Source organism: Amphiura filiformis, chromosome 4, assembly GCF_039555335.1.
Source record: "Amphiura filiformis chromosome 4, Afil_fr2py, whole genome shotgun sequence".
NCBI classification, from domain to species: domain Eukaryota; kingdom Metazoa; phylum Echinodermata; class Ophiuroidea; order Amphilepidida; family Amphiuridae; genus Amphiura; species Amphiura filiformis.
Genome location: NC_092631.1, coordinates 14598199 through 14616783, shown reverse-complemented (window position 1 = coordinate 14616783; position 18585 = coordinate 14598199). Strand labels below are relative to the sequence as shown.

Below are 18585 nucleotides of genomic sequence, written 5' to 3'. Positions count from 1 at the left end.
GGCAATTTGCCCGTTCGAATTCGCGGCGAAAAAAATTGAAATTTGTTCACTTCTTCTTGTCTATACGAGATCAAATTTTAACCCCCAAAATGGATTTTATTACATGTCGGACTCTACTTGTTCTATTAGGATACTTTGATTCGCTTCATAACAAGATAAACATAACATTTTTCTGCATTTTATAATGCGTTTTTTGTCTTTTGGAACGTCATTTTTGCTACCAACCGCAACGTAATCGCCTTACGGTAATTCCACGATTGACCAATTCACAATAGATTTCACCCTCTAGAGGGCATAATAACCGATTTTCGACTAGTGTAGCTTGCTGTTCGCGTTCCCGTGTCACGTTTCACGTAAATTTCGCAATCTCTCTATAGTCTCGCGGCGCATCTGTTTATTCTTCTTTATCAGTCGTTTTTTTTTAAAAACTTGCTGGTCATGCTACCGCGTGACTCTAATACAGACTGTATCAATAAAAAATTATACAATTGCAATTTCGATTTTTAGAACAAAATAAAAGCGATCGTGGCAAAACAATGTTATATGAAGTGGAATCAGTAACATCTTGACTGACAGAAAAACTTTACTTAGTTTCTTTGCTAGTTGGGGTTCAAACGCCTTGCTCAGTTAACTAAATCGTCCAGAAAACGAGTTGAGCCAAATTGACTTTCATAATTAGCAACTGCATTTTTGCACTTTAGAAAAAAAAAATGAAGTGGTCATACATGGCGTAAATGTGATATGCAGTGGAATCAGTGATATCTTGCCTAACAGAAAAAACTTGGTTTCTATCCTAGTTCAATTTCAAACACTATGCCCGATTTTACTTAATCGAGTTGGGCCACGTTTTGTCATGTTCGCACGTAAACCACCAAATGAATCAAACTAACTGTAGGACCATCCTTTAGGTGCGTAGTTAACATACGGGTGATGACAAAATCCCCACAAACCAGGTATCACATTTCGTATAAGAGCAGAACATGGTTGCAAAGCTTTTATTTGAATCTTGAATTAAGAAAATAATGTCGTTATAATTCTTAATGTTTTGGGTTTTAATTGTTTGAGTCTAACTCGTGAATGAGCTATATTAATTTTATGGCATATATCTATACCTTTAACTTATACGTCTCTTTTGTTTTTCTTTTTCTTTTTCACAGGAACAAATTGGCTGGAGAAATCGCGCTCGACGTATGATAGTTTTCGCAACAGATGCAGGCTTCCACATGGCCGGAGACGGAAAAGTATGACGTCCTTATGAAGCATAGCGTTTCTATATAAATAAAGTGAAAAAGAGATGATGATTATGATGATAATAATGATGATGATGATATATGATAATGACAAATGAAGTTTGAAAGAATTTGTGACTGGGCTAATCCAGTTGAAATACATACACTCCCTATGGAAGACATGACCTTAATCTCACACACAGAAGCATTTCAAATGGAGCAACTTGAATGGGTGACTCCATTTGAAATTCGTACCATTTGACTTTGTAAAAAAACGTTCGTCTGAACTTGTCTTTCGTAAACATGAGAGCCAACTTAATTATGCAAATTGCCTGACCTTTGCTGATGAGCCGATCTTGGAGCCATCCAGAACCGATCAATCAATACTGAAAAACCCCGTATGTCGTATTAACATAATTGGACCGCCTAGAAATCTTCACCGCCATTTGACAGTGCCTTAAGCAGTAAGACATGTGAAAAACCGAAAACCACAGATCATTATATTCGTTATCCTAACCGGTCAATAACACAATAGGGTTTGGTGGTATGTGTTATTAACTGGTTAAAACAGGTGAAAGATAAGGATGACGAATATATATGACAATGTGATTTTTTTGTAAGGCACTGTCAACGTAATGGCACTGTCAACGTAATGTCATGTGTGAGTGATTGAGGTCATGTAACAACATTTTACAACTACATCAATTTTAAGAAATAATTTCTGACAGCGCAAAAAGGAAGTCAAGCTAGTTAGTCAACCTAATTGAAGAAGTAAATAATTAACTTCTGCAGTACCTTTAATTCTTCTTATCTAGTTAGCAGGGATTTCTAAACCAAATGATGGAGAGTGTCACTTGGATCCAGTAACGAATGAATATACCAAATCAACTGATCAGGTAGGAGCATTAATAAAAATGTATGTACTTGTTTATATCCTAAGATAGAACTTCCATGACATACAACTTTCCCTTCTTGACCTTCAATGGCATATCTAAGAAAGTCAGCCGAGTAGAGTGCTAAAAAAGATAAGCTTCAAACTGCAGTTCTTTCATTCGGCCTATACTATTCCGCAAAAGTATGAACACAATTCAAGTATCAGAACAATTTAATATGTCCAACTACACACGGATGAAAGTGTCATGTTATTTGGGATGTTGATTTGTTATGCTGTAGTTAAGAACTGATAACAAGCACCCATTTAGCTCTCTCATATAAGGGTGCAGCTGGTACACACCAGTAAATGCTCCCCCATTGACTTTCTTTTATCACCGCGTTCAGAAGTGTCGTGTCATTTTTCAAAAACTCTGATCTTTCCTCCAAAGGTATATAGGAGATATTTACTGGTATGTTTACTATTACCAAGACCGAAGGGATGAAATCAAAACTCGACCGGCGGTTGATCGCCGGTCCGCCCGGTGTCCATTATTTAGAACAATAGAAACCGTCAAACCGGATGCAAACGGACGGAACCGGCGGTCAGCCGCCGGTCGAGTTTTGATTTCATCCCTATCCTAGGAGACGGTTTGTATGTTTGAAGGTTTTAAATTAACCATGCACACTGTTTTACCACCGCGTTCAGAAACTTAATCGGATCCTTCGCCATAAGTCATGCAACAAATAGAAAAGAATTCTTAAAAGCCCATTCAGTGATCCCAGCCAACGTGTAAACAATTAAAAATCATAAATTGTCTAAAAGTGAAGAATAGGACATTAGAATTGTTATGATGATTTTTTGAATGAACAATTGGGCAAAATACGAGGAAATCGAAGTTTTGACAAAGATGAAGCCCCGTCCATAAATTGCATTCATGTATAATGGCTTATGATAAGGATAATGAACTGAGTGCAATGCATTCGTCAAGATAATCGCACGCGCCGTGGAGTTATTGCATTTAGCTCGAGAGCCGATAGGCTCAAGAGCTAAATGCAATAACTCCATGGCAAGTGCAATTATCTTGACGAATGCATTTGCACGAGTACATTATCCGTCATACACTTTGAGTGTAGGCCTATTAAAACAATAGGCAATATTAATTGCTGCATTCATTATATTAGTTTTAATATTAGGAAAATATCTTACATTTTAAAAAACACCGTCAGGACATTGACCAGCTACGTAGCATTTAACTGGTAAAGAAAATCAATCCTGTATAAGTTAGCTATCAATGGTATCGATTGCGCCATACGCCATACTTTAGTAACTTATTCACGCATGGTTTGGAACCAATTGACTTTATGTTGTGATCATTTAATATCGTGGTTTCGAACACAGAGAGCACTGAACCAGTTCACTTGGAAACGATCGATTTAGATGTCCGACTAGTACTACGGTGAATATCAACTGGACTTTATAGCTCTATAATTTGAACTTTAAAATCTACTTAGCCTATATTAAAACACACGACATTGGGATTTAACAATTTGTTCAGTATTATCATAGGCCTTCAAACACATGTGTTTGAAGGCCTATGGTATTATAAAGCATGATCATGATAATTATTATGCGCTAGTGTGTGTTTCCAGGCCCGGCTATGTTATTTTAGATATAGGCCTACATGTATTTCATTTGTAAAATGCTGAATATTTTGCAATGGTGTCATCTTGTATAATTATGATCCACCTGTTTTTGGCCCTTTTTAATTAATAGAAGCTCGATTATTCTCATTTGATGTTTGATTTATTTGAGGTCATTAATCATAAGGCCGTATAAAATTAATGTTTTGGTTCTCGTCCCCTCCCTAGTCAATTTCTGGGATTTGTCAGATTTTTTTTTTATAGATTTTTCAATTATTTTAGACTTTGGAATGATTTATGAATTTTTCATACATATAAATAAGTTTATTAGAGAACAAGGACCACTTCCAAGTCTTTTTGTGGTACTCTAGGGGGTTTATCCCTCAGAATCTCACATTTGAAAAAAAAAAAAAAGTGCCTCATCGTTTCCTCGAACACTGTTGGAAAAGACCGAAAACTACAGACAATGCTGATTTTACACTGAAAAAAAAAAAATTAAAAAAAATTAAAAACACCTCCCTCCCTCATCAATTCATGAAAATCCTCTGGACGAGAACCAAAATATTAATTTTATACGGCCTAATTTATGACAATTGCGATTGCTGAATAGGGTGCAACTCTAGTAGTCTTATTACAAGACTGCCCTACCCCAACCCTAAACCCTAACCTTAAACTCCGTAAACGAGGACTGGACTCAAGTCTAGCGAGTTGCACCCTATTCGGTAATTGTACCCTATTATAGAACACCGTTTGTAACTATACCATTTTAACACCACAGAATGTATATTCGTACTTTTTTGATGGTATATATATCGAACAGACAATTATATAGTTATGTGACCTCTATGTCGAAAGCGTCATCTAACTCTACTATATGGTTATGTGAAAGTAGTATTTCTAGTATTTGAGCGTGCACGTATTATCTAGAATCTATTGTTTAGCGTGCAGGTTTTAGATAATGCATTGTTTAGCGTGCAGGTTTATATAATTTGGGCTGTGAAGGGTAGTTCGCGAAAATAATGCACGGGAGAAGAATACATAACGATGAATAGAAACGGGCACTAGAAGTGTATTTTGTCTTACACAGCTTTCGGCTTTAATCACACTTTGCAGGCTATATGTTATAGCACATTTATGACACGAACAAAAGTACCCAAATCTGAAGTTTGGTGATTCTTACGATCATACGGATAAGCAAATTACTGAATAGGCCTTTAAGAGCCTTGATGACAATATTAGAACAAACTGTTTAAAGAAGTATCAGTAATACTTTCATGCAGCAGTGTCTTATTATGTAAATTCTACCATCAATTTTGCTACAATTGTTTATGTTCCTTGCAGGATTTTCCATCGATTGGGCAAATCAATGCCAAGTTTCAAAAGAAAAATATTGTACCAGTCTTTGCTGTTGATGAAAGAAAATACAATCTGTACCTGGTAAGTGAATTGATAATATCGTCTCAACCTGGACTCCTGCTAAAGTGCTAATATAAAGCACTGTACAATATGAGTATTTAAGTGGAGAGTGATAGCACCCTCTGTTGATGACACAAAGCAAATCCTGTTAAAATAAAAAAAATTAAAAACACTTTGTTTTTTGACACCAAGCTATAAATAAATATATAAAAGAAGTAGATATAAATTAGCACAGTAAAGAAAAGATGGGGAGTGGTTAAGCGTTATTTATTAAATTATTATTTATTCCGTTATTCCTTTTTACAATTGTTTGCTACCATTACGCCAACTATAGAAAGATCTTGGTAATCGAATTAAAGGAGGATTTCGTGATCCTAGTATCCTCTTTTTATGAAATTTTTTTCATTAGATAGCCACGAAAAAAGCTTATTCCCAAAATTTAAGTTGATTCCGATTTTGCGTTTGAGAGTTATGCATGATTATGTGTATTGCACTGCTCCATAGGCCACTGTTGTAATTTCGTTCTGGTATACCAGAACGAAATTAAAATTTTACGATATTTTTGCTAAACGAATTAATCTGCAAGAAATATTTGGTGCATAAACATTATGTAGCCAGAGGTTTCCAGTGGTATAAAAAATCTCAACTTTTTTTTGAAAAAAGTGGGAGGGGGGTGAGGCTGTGGATCACGAAATTCCCTTTTAAGCTTTAGATCCAATTTAGACGACTTATATATAAGGTTAGAAAGATAACTGCACTAAAATGCTTAATATTAGCACTTTACGACATATTGTACAGTGCGTAATATCAGCAATTTGAGAGACTTGGTTGCCGGTTGTCTATTGTGAATGATATTGCTGATCTAGTATGATGGCCCAAAGCAAGTCCTGTTAGTAAACACTCAAAATAAGACGTTATCTCCTAACATAATATTTTCAAATCTTTATTTCAGGAATTGCGACAATTAATAGAAGGTACAAAAGTAGGCATTTTAGCTCCAGATTCAGTAAATGTAGTAAGGCTTGTAACAAATGCATACAGGGTATGTATAATACTAAATAGCATGCTTGACAATTGAATACATGAATACAAAACCCACCCAAGTCCATGGGAAGTGATTTTGAGAGAAAAACATGTGTATCATTTTAATTCCTTCAGTTATATTTACCTGGTCAATATGGTAAGTTTTACGTGCAAATGAGTGGGTTAAACTGTATTAAGTATGACGATTAGCATTTCAGGGACTTCGTGGGGTTCATTTTAAATTTTGGACTTGGGTGGTTTTTTGAATCATATACAATGACAACAATGTTTGAATGAGATTACCACTAGTAAGATAATACAAAATAAAGCACACAGGTATGTATAATGTTGATAAGCATTCTGCCATGTAATATAAACCACACACTTTCCTTTATTAAACCCATTTTTTTTTCAAAAGTCACTCTGAAGCAATGAAATGTGTTACAAGTGGACTTTTATACATATTGGATTTCAATCAATGTGTTACAAGACTCAAATCATGGACTTGGGTGGTTCTTTCATACATGCTATTTTTCACATGCTCAATAGACACAGTGGATGAATTTGAGTTGTTTTTTCATACATATGACAGGCCTATGCATAGCAACAAATTCCCATGCTTAAATCAATTTGGCCACAGTATGGACTTGGGTGGCTTTTGTATTCATATATTCAATTATTTTCCTCTACTGTATTTTTGTCTTCGTCATCTCCTCCTTCTCGTCGTCCTATTTCTCTTTCTCGTTCATTGTCTTCGTCTTAACTTGTTCTCCTTACTTTCTTCCACATCTGTTGGTGCTTCGTCTTCCGGTGCTGTTGGATCTTCTTCATCACATTCTTTTCCCCTTTTTTCGTCTTCATCTTGTTTCTACTTCTGCTGCTGCTTGATCTTCTTCATCTTCTGCTCTTCCTCCTTCTTCACTTCACCCCTCTTTGTATTTATCTTCTACTTTTCCTTCCAACTTTATACTTCATAGTTTAATCAACTACCTTCAGCTATATTTATAAATACGTATTATAAATACGCACGTGACCCATGGGCACGACATACCAGCAAGACCAGCAAGTGTGACCAAATACACATTGCTCTTGACCACTATACAGAAATTATAGCAAATTATTACACATGGGAGGATTCCGAATTTGTAATGGTCAAAAACAACATTTTGAAAATATTTGCCAACGGAAAAAGTTATTTAACAACGGAAACGTTTACAATAATATTACAAAATTGAATAAAATAGACAATTTTGCCGCACAATCTGGTGTCGTTTACCGCCTTTGCATTAAAATGTTTAATGTGGTGACTTTGAGCGTTTTGCTTTTCTTCCATGGAGACTTTGTCGGTTTGGTAAAAGTTTCCATGGAAAGTCTCGTGGCGACTTCCTACTTTTTGCTCTAATTCCTAGCTCAAATGTACAGGAAGACCATCCGCTGTGTCGAAGGTCACTTCCAGACTTCCTGTCTACAAATTGTTATGGCAGCACGGAGGTGGTCACGTGCCTATTTATAAATACGTATTTATAAATATAGTCCAAGCATACTGTTGATCAAAAACAAAAATAAGACTGAAATATGATGTTGAGAAAGTACCAGTTTCTTCACAGAAGAGTCGAAAACTAATCAATATAAAAAGATGAAGCAAAGAAATAACACATTTACGATCGTTTGTTTAATTATTTTCAATACCATCAGCAAATTACGTCCGAAGTCAACGTTGGGGACACTTCTCCAGATAATATCGATATTTCTTACACGTCCTATTGTGTTGGCCAAGGCGCAGTTCCCGGTTCATCAAAATGCACTGATCTGTTACTTCAAGAAGTTGTGGAGTTTGATGTAAAGATTATGGCTAAAGATTGCTCACCTGATGGCGGACAACAAACGTATGTATCGTATTTGTTAACAATTGCATACCTTCCCTCTTAAAAAAACAAAACAAAACAAACCAAAAAACCGCAAATATATAGTGCACTACGCACAGGTACAAATTGAAGCTTAGACATTGATCCACAAGCCTCAGCAGACTCTAGCTGACCACTTCTGCTCCACATCATTCAATAACCATTAAAACAACTCGGGGACTTTGCTGCTTTAAAATGCACACCCAAGACATTCCACAATTGACCACCGCAGCCAGAATCAGCTTCTCGAGTTTCGTACGGGTTACAAAAAAGGGAAAATCACCAGTAAGTCAACTCAATTTTTCAACGAGAGCGTACTAAACCACCGCCATGGTTCGAACCCGCAACCTCTCGCACCATAGTCGAACGCCTTATCAATTGAGCTAACGTGACTGCTGAAAGACCACTGATATCGTGAGGAGGTCCTTGATTTTGACGAACGATGTTATTCGCAATCCCTTTTTAAAGCGAGAGTACAGATCACTCGTCTTGAGTCTTGAGAACGATGCCTTCTATTTGCGAACTTTTGAAAAGATCAAAATTTTCACCTCCAAATCAAGAGAGTATAAAGTCTCTTTAATGCAGGTTATATTTTGTTCCACAGATTCACAATCAGACCGTTTGGATTTGACGAGAGTCTAACAGTGACTGCTGACGTCATATGCTCATGTGATTGTGAAAGTAAAGGGGTAAGGCACAAGAGCACAAACTGGCTGCACTATAGCGCAGCCGGCTGCACTCTGGCTGCACTCTAATCTTTGCGGGGCCAGGCGAGGCCAACTCAAGGTTGGCCCCGCTACCTGCGGCCGGCTGCGCTAGTAATAGTTTTCTGTTATCACCTACCTTGCGACCCATATCTAAGGCCCAGTGAATTGGATCTAAGGCATAAAAGGCTTATTGTGTAATAATAAATAGCTCAGAGAAACCACAAATCCTTATTGCTATAAAGTGGACAAAAGGAAATCAAGCGACTATAAACATTACGCGTACGATGACTGTTTAAAAAAGGACACATTAAAAGGTCACAACCCATGTAGTTTAGATTAATTTAATGTCACTTAAAAAGTTAGTAGTATGACTTTGTAAAAATTATATCTCGCTTATTCATTATAATATTATCAATTGTCACTTATTGGGCCTATTTGCATTAGGCCTACTTGAGTTGATTAATCTATATTGTCAAGTTCTAATGGTATTGACCTTGGTTATAATCATATTTACAATATTTATATACTATTAATTGTATTAATTTATAATCTTCGATTGTATTTGTAAATATTGTTATATTTTGTAGGTTTGCATTTTTAACTATGTTGTATGATAATATTCTGTATTGCCTATGTTTTCTGATAACGTTGAATATAACTGATGAATGAATGAATGATTTTAGGTGTCTGTGTTTTTATAATTTTATGTATTTCACATAATTATTACATGTACTATGCATTTGACATGAAGATATGCAGTAAGAATACAAAACATATACAAATAGCATACCGGTGTGTTATGGTAAATGGTATTACAATAGGAATAATGGTTAATTGTACAGCAAACCACATTATTTATCCAAGCAGATAATCCTCATGCGACCTAACACCCTATGGCCGCACTCTGGCTGCAACTTTCAAAATACATTGACCACCTATGTTGCAGCCAACCTTGTAACTGTTGCAGCCAGATAGTGCAGCCAGAATTAAAAAGAATAGTGGGGCCAAAGTGCAGCCGGCTGCGCTAGAGTGCAGCCGATTTTCGCTCGCATACCTAAGATTGTTTGAAATTAAGAATTTTTCCTGATCAATATCTATCGCTGCCTGAACTGAGAAATAATAAAACAGATATATCTCAGTAAAATCAATACAAAAATATACATAAATATTGTATGTGTTTCATTCCCTGTGCTTTGAACTGGTTCAAGGAGAAAAGAAAAGCACCAGGTCCAGTAATCATTTATCTTTGCATGATAATCTCTCTTTTTGTTGTTGTTGCTATGATATGAATCATTAATATCGAGGGTTGAGAGCTAGAATGCCTCAACTCACAATCACATGCTGTCACAAAACGAGCATAAAAGTCGCCAGGGCACTATAGAAGATACAGTCCATCAGTCATGACAAAATTCAGTAGAAAACAAAAGACATTCTGAAGGAAATATTGATATTTGAAGACCAAAGCGAGGAGTCATCCTAACATGTCTGGTATGATTTTAAAGCATGTAAAATAAGGATTTCAAATCGGGAATATCTCAGACAAACATTTTGTCAAGTTTATACTCATTTTGTGAGAGCTGGTCATTGTGAATTAAGGCTTTCTGGTTCTGGGCCCTCTATTTAGGTAAAAGACCGTTCGTTATGCAGTGGTGGAAATGGTACATTTACATGTGGACAATGTCAGTGTGACGAGGGTCGTTATGGAACAGAGTGTGAATGCGATGGTGACTCCGGGACTGACGCAGAAGATTTATCAAGCTGTATTCGGTATGTGTATTCGCCAAGCGATCATTTAAAATAATACACTCATAAGTTATGTAAGAAACACCATACCATTCCTAACCGGTGGCAACTTGATGGGTATTTGCAAAGACAGAAGTATGAATTTAATTGGAAACATCTGTAGGATAAATTCCGACTTCTGCTCCCCCGTGATGCATAAAGTTATCCATGAGAGTTTTCTGTCCATCGGAGGGAGGGGCGTTAAGCCATCGATCCCGTGTACAGAGAGACATACGTATACATGTATCTCGCAGTTAGTTTAAAAAAAGAGCAATGTGTTTACCCCTGATTGTCCTTTCCAATCCATCCCAAATGCATTTGTCATGAATAGTTTGGATGCTTTTATAGGGCCAAGGTTCTAGTTTTCAAGCAATCCAAATAAACAATCAAATCAAGGAAGATTCTATTCAACGATATCATCTCACACCACCAAATAAATCCCCATAGAGATATGTACTAAACTTGCCTCAAGGAAACGTCATTTTTTCTTCGCAAGAGCGACTCAGTTCCTAGCGACAGCTATGATGGTTGAAATTAGCCCTAGCCTGATCCCCTGACTGGGAAAAAATATAGGTTGACCGTCATCATTTTTTACGACTGGCCCTTGAAGTCTATGATCTCTGGGAATTACCTAATTTACCTGCAAAATCATGCCAGTGTTTCTGTATAGAAAAGGCTGCTTAAAATCATTAAAAAATACTCGATCTCTCCCACCTGTGGTACATTTGCAGGATTTGATATTACTAATCATGACCAATCCAAATTTATGTAAATTTCTGCTCATTTTAATGCTTACTTTAGGCCATCTATGGGTTTTTCTGAGAAATGCATTCAGGGCGTACAAACGTATAATACTATTTGGTGGTGTGAAATCATATTGAAAGTTTTATTTACGCTTGTGTTGGCTTTAGTAGATTCCACCATAACTAATTTCAATTTTGTCCTCATATTTCTAGACAAAACTCCACCAACGTGTGTCAGCTGCGAGGGCAATGTATATGTGGGCAGTGTGCGTGTAGTAATCCAGAGGTGGGTATACGGTATACCATTCGATATTTATGATGAATAATATGCCCGGGGATCTTAAAAATGTGTACGGAGAGGTGCCACGCAGACTTTCGGATGCTGACTTTACCTACTATTTGCTGTTTTGCTACCCATTAGCATACAAATTTTTAACAAAAATCACCCAAATTTGCCCTAATTGGGCGATTGTAAGGGCACTTTTGCCAAAATACGCTCAAATGGGCGCATTGATCTTCACTGAAAACCCACCCATCGATATACAAATTCGCTAAAAAGGTACCCCAAAACCGTGGCACATCCCCGTATACCTTCAACCAGGAAGAGATCCCCGGTAATATGCTTTATTCACAGCTTCACTAGTGGCGTCGCCAGAATTCATTTCGAGGGGGGGGGGCAAGGGGGGAGATGAATTTTGGGGGGGGGGGTGGGGTAGTCGGAATATTCTCTTAAAATATGGCCATTTTGGTCTAAAAAAAGGCAATTTTGCCCCCCCCCCTCCATAGGTCGATGTTAGCCCAAAACAGGGGAAATTTGGTCCAAACTAGTGAATTTTCATTATACTGCAATGTAATGTATTTATATATCTCGTGATAATAAATGTTTGACAATATTATTGTGATACTGCTTTTTAAAGTGAACATATAACAAATGCTTATGTTTTCTGATGAAAGAAGTATTAATCTTTTTCTCGCTTCTGTTTCTAATACTTTTTCAGTATTTTGGCCAACATTGTGAATGCGATTATAATTGTGAAGAGTTTCAGGGATTACCGTGTGGAGGTAAGCTTAGTATCATCATCATTTATAAAATCAAATCGTTTATCGTCTTTATCATGATCTTCATGTCTTGTCGTCATCATTATCACCGACGTCGTTGAAGTCATAATCATTGACATTAGCTTTGGTGTGTTTTCACCGTCGACATCGTCGTCGTCGCGTCGCCGTCGAAGGTTGTCATTTCAAGATCTTTATCTTGTTTTTGTTTTTTACTTATAGTTTGTGTACAATTGTTACATCATATCATATCATATCATATCATAGCAAATCATATTATATGATATCTTAGCATGGCATATCATATCACAGAATAGCATTATGATAATTTGTATACCCACATGAAGAACAATATATCATATCATATCATATATCATACCGTATATTGTATCACAGCATGTAGCATATCATAGCATATTTTATCATATTATATCATATTAAGTACGTCAAGTTTCTGCAAATTATCCCCCGACAATCAAAATCTACTACTGCTGTTGATCCTAAAATGGAACAACTATCCTTTTAGCAGAAATACACATTTCTGTGTTATCTGTTAATGAATTATTGGATGTTTTTTACAGGTGAAGAAAGGGGTGACTGTAACTGTGACACCAGGACACTGAAAAGAGAATGTCGTTGTAAGCCTGACTACTATGGATCTGCGTGTGAATGTGTAACAAGTAGAAAGGACTGTGAAACTATAAATGGGGTAAATATTAAGAGTTCATGATATAACGTTACATTTTTCATATTATCATATTTAGTATTTACGTTTATATCTGTATAAACTGCCATTGTGATAACAAATTAATATATTTAATATTTGTGTTTTTCTTGTAGTTACTTTGTAATGGTTGGGGAACTGCACGTGTGAAGGTAAATGCGAATGCAAAAAGGAGTCGCCTTTCGGTGGTGACAAATGTGACGAATGCGCGGTACGTATAGCGTCCATCGCGACTTTCTGAATCTTATATCGGCATCCTTATATTACGTGATAATATAATTTTGGCCTGACTGGCTCATCGTATAGCGGCCCAGGATATTTTAGTCAACAGGTATTTGATTACATGAATACAAAACCCACCCAAGTCCATGGAAAGTGATTTTGAGAAAACTAAAAAACTGTGAATCATTTTATTTCCTTCAGTTAGATTTTCCTGGTATAATGAAAGACGGAGATAAAAAGACTTTATCGCGTCTGACGTCATCTGTCAATCAAACTCAAGCACTGTTTGTTTACAAGTGTCGTGATGATGACTTGCTGAACGCGGCTGTATAACCGGACGCCTTATTGTTAATTTTGCACCTTCAAACATACAAAACATTTCAAAAGTTAGGTCTTTATAGTACGAAACTTTCTTTCCCGAAGGCACCATGTCGACAATGCCTAGAAAAAATGCTTTTTGCCGTGTAAAAGTGCGTAATTTTTCGCCATTTTCGGCTATTCCTTTTTCTCCGATCGGCACCAGATAAATCGGCCTTCCTTTTACGCGTTATGAACCAATCAAGGATCGTAAGTGACAGTGACGTAAGACGCGATAAAGTCTTTTTTTATCTCTGCCTTTCATTATAAATAGGGCAAGTTTTACATGCAAACGAGTGGGTTAAATGACCCCTCACGAAGCCCCGAATGCTAATCGTCATACCTAATAGGTATGACGATTAGCATTTCGGGGGCTTCGTGAGGGGTCATTTTGTATGCCGGACTTGGGTGTTTTTTTAATCACATAGTAATAGTAGTCTTGTTTTGTGCCCATTCAGCTTCATTTCTGCGTCTTTTACCACTTATTTCGTTATCACTGTTGCTATCACCTCAATTTAGCACGTCAGTCATCTTGCCCTGTTTGTGAGGGCACTATAATATGTGTGCAAAAACTTGTGTGTCCTGGTTTTTTTTTTTGGAATTCACATGCTCAATAGACGCAAGTAGAGGGTGGATCTGTGTTGTTCTTTTATACATATGATAGGCCTATTGTGATGTGGCCTGAGTAATTTAATTTAGTTATTTATCTTTGTTTACAACATAAAGATATGTCTTGAGAAATATGAGACAAGGGGAAACTCTTTGGAAGTAATCTTGCAAGGGTTTGTGTGTTATGGCATGTATTAGGGGAAAACCCCTTGGTTACAGTAAACAAACACAATCAGAGTTATTAATATCATAGGGGATCCCAATATTTCTCAATCTTAGTGCATTGCTTAGTGTTAACTGGGGAATCCCCAAGAATATAAAGTAGATGACATCATTGGGAATCACCCACAGTACTGAAATCACCCAGTACTGAATGATAAACCGCAGAGCAAGAAGATGCTAAATACTGCGAAGTAGATGCCCATAACTGCTCGCGAATTCGCAACCAGTGATATGGGTACTCTATATTAATTATTCATCGGCGTACTGCGGCTTGAAACTGCAAGTCGCAGGAGAGCCATCGAAATACTCTGATACGCCGTTGACTAAGTCGGCGAAATGGAGCATCGGGTCCTTACTTCGCTTCTTTCATTTATTTTCTTTGATGTCTTGAAAGTATTTTTAATGTTTGTCCACATGGCTTCTTTGTCGAACTCTTCCTGATTAAAAAGCAGAGAAAATCGTCCTCCAATGTCGACTTCATAGTCTCTCCTAGTATTTGGGGTTTTGACTCTGAAGACAACTGGGCATTTGTGGTTCTTCATTGTACGAAAATTAGCTATAACCAGCTTGGTGGTTAGATCCAACTTGAATGTTACTGCGCTTGGGTAGCTTGTATTTAGCACACAATTTTGTTATGTGTTTTGTTTTATTTAGAGGCTCCCGTGTCCATTTACTTGTGTCCTTTTACTTACGTCCTTTTCTGCTTGAACATTGTGTTGCTAATTTAGAGGTCGTTAATGGAGCAGAAATGTAGTTTTTCACCTCCTTGGTACAGTTGAACACTGATGGCTTATCTGTTTATCTTAAATCTTGTTTGCATCTTTACAAGGGGTATACACTTGTATAATGACATTAAAAAATCAGAATTTTTTTAAAATATTTTATCATGAAATGAAAGGAATAACTGATATTATTAGGCTAAATTAAACTTAAAATATATGTAAATAGCGCCCTCGATTTGCACACAAATATACAATTTGTAGAATAAAAGTTACTACAAAAAGTGAGAAAAAGCTGAAAATGTTGATAAACAAAGGAAAATCTGTGTTAAAAATAGTTTTAAAATATATGTGTTTATTAGTATGATAGCTGTTGGTATTGTTCAGGTCTAGAATTGAAGATTATATGTTTTGTTAGAAAAATTAGCAAATGATCACATCAAACCGTGGCCCATAGCTATGTTTGCCAATGACATTTTCCCATTGTTGCCAGCGGTTTCCAACCTTTGCTTGCAATTCTCCAGTAATGATGAGGACATCATTTTTTTAAGTTTTATTGGCAGTACTTTGGTGAAGATAATAGAATTCATCTACACTTTCTTCCGAGTTGGCCGGATTTGGTGCATAACTGCAGGGGCGTAGCAAGCGGTTTGACAGGGTGGAAAAAGTCCATGGGTCTCGAGGATTCAGGGGCCCCGATGACAATTATGGGTTAGGGATAGGGTTGATCATAAAGGAGATGTTAAAAGGGCCTGCACTGCTCCTTATCCATGGGCCAGGGGCGTCGCTAGACCAATATGATTCGGACGGGTGTACAGCAATCATGGCAATTTGAAATTTGTTTTTCCTGCTGAACATTACTTTACCAACGTGTTTCTTCTACCTTAAACAGACGTGTGTAGGACAATGTTCTTCGTTTCAAGACTGCGTTTTGTGTGAGGTTTTTGACAAAGGACCTTTTACTGATGAACAATGCGACATGTGCAAAGCCCCAATTACTTTAGTGGATGATCTTGTAAGCCGTAAGTATGATTCTCTGTAGATGAGTTGACCTATGACAGTCGCGTAGCCAAAGGGGAGGGGACAAAGGGCGCAAGCTACCCAATGCGATAAGTCTTGCCCACTGTGGGATGCTGGCAGGGGCGTTGCAAACGGGTGGACAGGGTGGACGAAGTCTATGGGCCCGGGGTGTTCATGGGCTACGAGCAAAAGCAAAAAATTAAGTTTATAAGGGATAGGGCTTATAAAGGAGATGTTAAAAGGACCCCACACTGCTCCTTGTCCATGGGGCCCCGAAGCTCTTGATACGCTCCTGGATGCTGGCCACCTTGTTATTTAAGATTCTTATGCCTTTATTTGTACCTTTTAGCCCATTTGACCCTTTTCGTCAAATTTTGCCCATTCGTCCCCTCTAAAAGGTCCAGCCTATGCCACTGACCTATGATATCACATGCGTGATGATATGCATGCATATAGTGCATTCAGGAAAGAAAGTTTCCTATTACTAAGACCTAACTTTTGAGACAGCGTGTATATTTGAAGGTGCAAAATTAACCATAATGCACGATGTTTTACCGCCGCGTTCAGAAACTCTTACACAGACCGTGTCCGAGTGACGCAAACTAGTCTTTCTGTGGATATGTGTTTAATTCTTTTTTTTAAATTCATTTCATGCAGTAAATGGTACCGATATCGTACTATGCGAGTACAGAGATGATGATAACTGCACTATTCTATACACATACAACCTACAGGAGGATGGCACGTACACACTGTCAGTACAGAGAGAAAAAGGTATACGGATATCAATATTATATCATACCAACAATAGGTCTGCCATTACACAAACAAAAAGCCAAACAAACAATATTATGAATGGTAAGGAATAGGTCATATTATATGGCTAATTTAAATTTGAAATATGTGACCGTCCACGGCGAATGAGCCGTAAATTCCTCCCTCGGTCAATTTTGTTTTATTTCGTGTTTAAAAATAAACATCATAAACTTAAAATGGTATATCATTTGACTTCAAACGATATCCAGAAGCGGGGTTATGGTTTGTTAAACTTTGCTCCTTCAACAAAATTATAGCTTTTTACGTTTTTACATGTGTCTCTTTTTCCACATTGTTGGCAATAAATATCAAACAGTCATAATTGGCGGTCATTTCAAATCATCCCCAAGTCAACGAGGTTTAAGAAAGTTCTCTCATTGTTAATTGTTGGTTATGCATACCTGTACAAAATACAATGCCTGGTAACCCACCACTTGAACAGGATTTAGCAATATAAGCAAACAAAAACCAGAGCTATTAAAAGTTCTATCGCCATCTACGGTAGAAGCTTATTATCCACTTCAACAATAGGATTATTGATTAGATTTTGACTATCGAAATGAGACGGATGTCGGGCCAGCTTAAGTTACCGATGAATATGACCTTCGTACACATTTTACACCGTAACTCAGAATACAATTTAGGGAATTATACGGCTCATTTGTGCTGCCGGGTCACATATATGTAAACAGCGCCCTCAATTTGTACACAAATAACCAGTTTATAGAATAAAAATTACCACATAAAGTCAAAAAGAAAAATGAATAAATGACCACAACAAACAACCGTGGCCTATAACCGCACGAAAGAAAAGAAAAACCTGGTTTAATACGCCACAACACATGTTTTTTTGTTTTGTTTCTGTTTTTGATTTTTTGCGGGGGTGGGGTGAATAAAATATAAACTACTAATAATTTAATTGATAATCTTTTGTTTCTTCTTAACGCAAAGCTTCATTTTCATTACTTTATGTAGTGTGTTTCAAACCTAAAGATGGCGGCAGATTAACTCAGGTTGCGTGGATGTGGATTATAATCGGCATTATAGCCGGTATCCTATTGCTGGGAATCATCATTATTGCTCTTATCCGATTATGGATTTTTATCCAAGAACGCAGAGAATATGCCAGATTTGAAAAGGAAAGGAAAGGCGCAGGCTGGAACAAGGTAAAGAGCTCGAAAGCAGAAAATGTATACGTTGCCGCTGTGAATATTTTGGCTAATAATGTAGGTCTAGTGTGCCTTTGCTGTGCAGGAAATTGAAATATAAAGTTTCAGTTGGTCGTTGCTCACGTGGCGTAGCTATAGGGGTTGTGACGGCCGAGGGCAAGGATATTATAACCGAATGATGCTCCCTGAACTCTCCCCCATCAATCAAACAAATGCGCGCGCGCGAAGCGCAAGAAAATTTGCACACATATTACTAATTGGTTACAATCAAGTTGAATTTCGGCCTTTAAATGGGCTTTCAACAAACTTTATATGTTGAACTGAGCGGGAAGCGAAACTTTTGACTTTCGCCG

At 37.1% G+C, this 18585-nt stretch overlaps 1 protein-coding gene across 3 annotated transcripts in view; it reads left to right on the top strand.

Annotated features, from left to right (window-relative positions):
• LOC140150579 (integrin beta-1-like) overlaps nt 1-18585 on the top strand; it is a 64496-nt gene that overhangs the window by 13365 nt on the left and 32546 nt on the right. The window contains exons 10-23 of one of the 3 annotated variants that reach the window (XR_011858814.1): nt 1158-1241; nt 2045-2125; nt 5085-5180; nt 6112-6201; nt 7878-8068; nt 8691-8775; nt 10418-10560; nt 11532-11604; nt 12317-12380; nt 12956-13083; nt 13215-13309; nt 16120-16249; nt 16905-17021; nt 18039-18229. The exons of 1 other annotated variant lie outside the window; for it this stretch is intronic. Coding sequence is in view for 1 of the 2 variants with exons in the window: in XM_072172618.1 (XP_072028719.1) it covers nt 1158-1241; nt 2045-2125; nt 5085-5180; nt 6112-6201; nt 7878-8068; nt 8691-8775; nt 10418-10560; nt 11532-11604; nt 12317-12380; nt 12956-13083 (1035 nt within the window). In the remaining variant the exon portion in view is untranslated. The remainder of the gene's footprint in view (nt 1-1157; nt 1242-2044; nt 2126-5084; nt 5181-6111; nt 6202-7877; nt 8069-8690; nt 8776-10417; nt 10561-11531; nt 11605-12316; nt 12381-12955; nt 13084-13214; nt 13310-16119; nt 16250-16904; nt 17022-18038; nt 18230-18585) is intronic. One more of the 3 variants, XM_072172618.1, reaches the window with a different exon arrangement.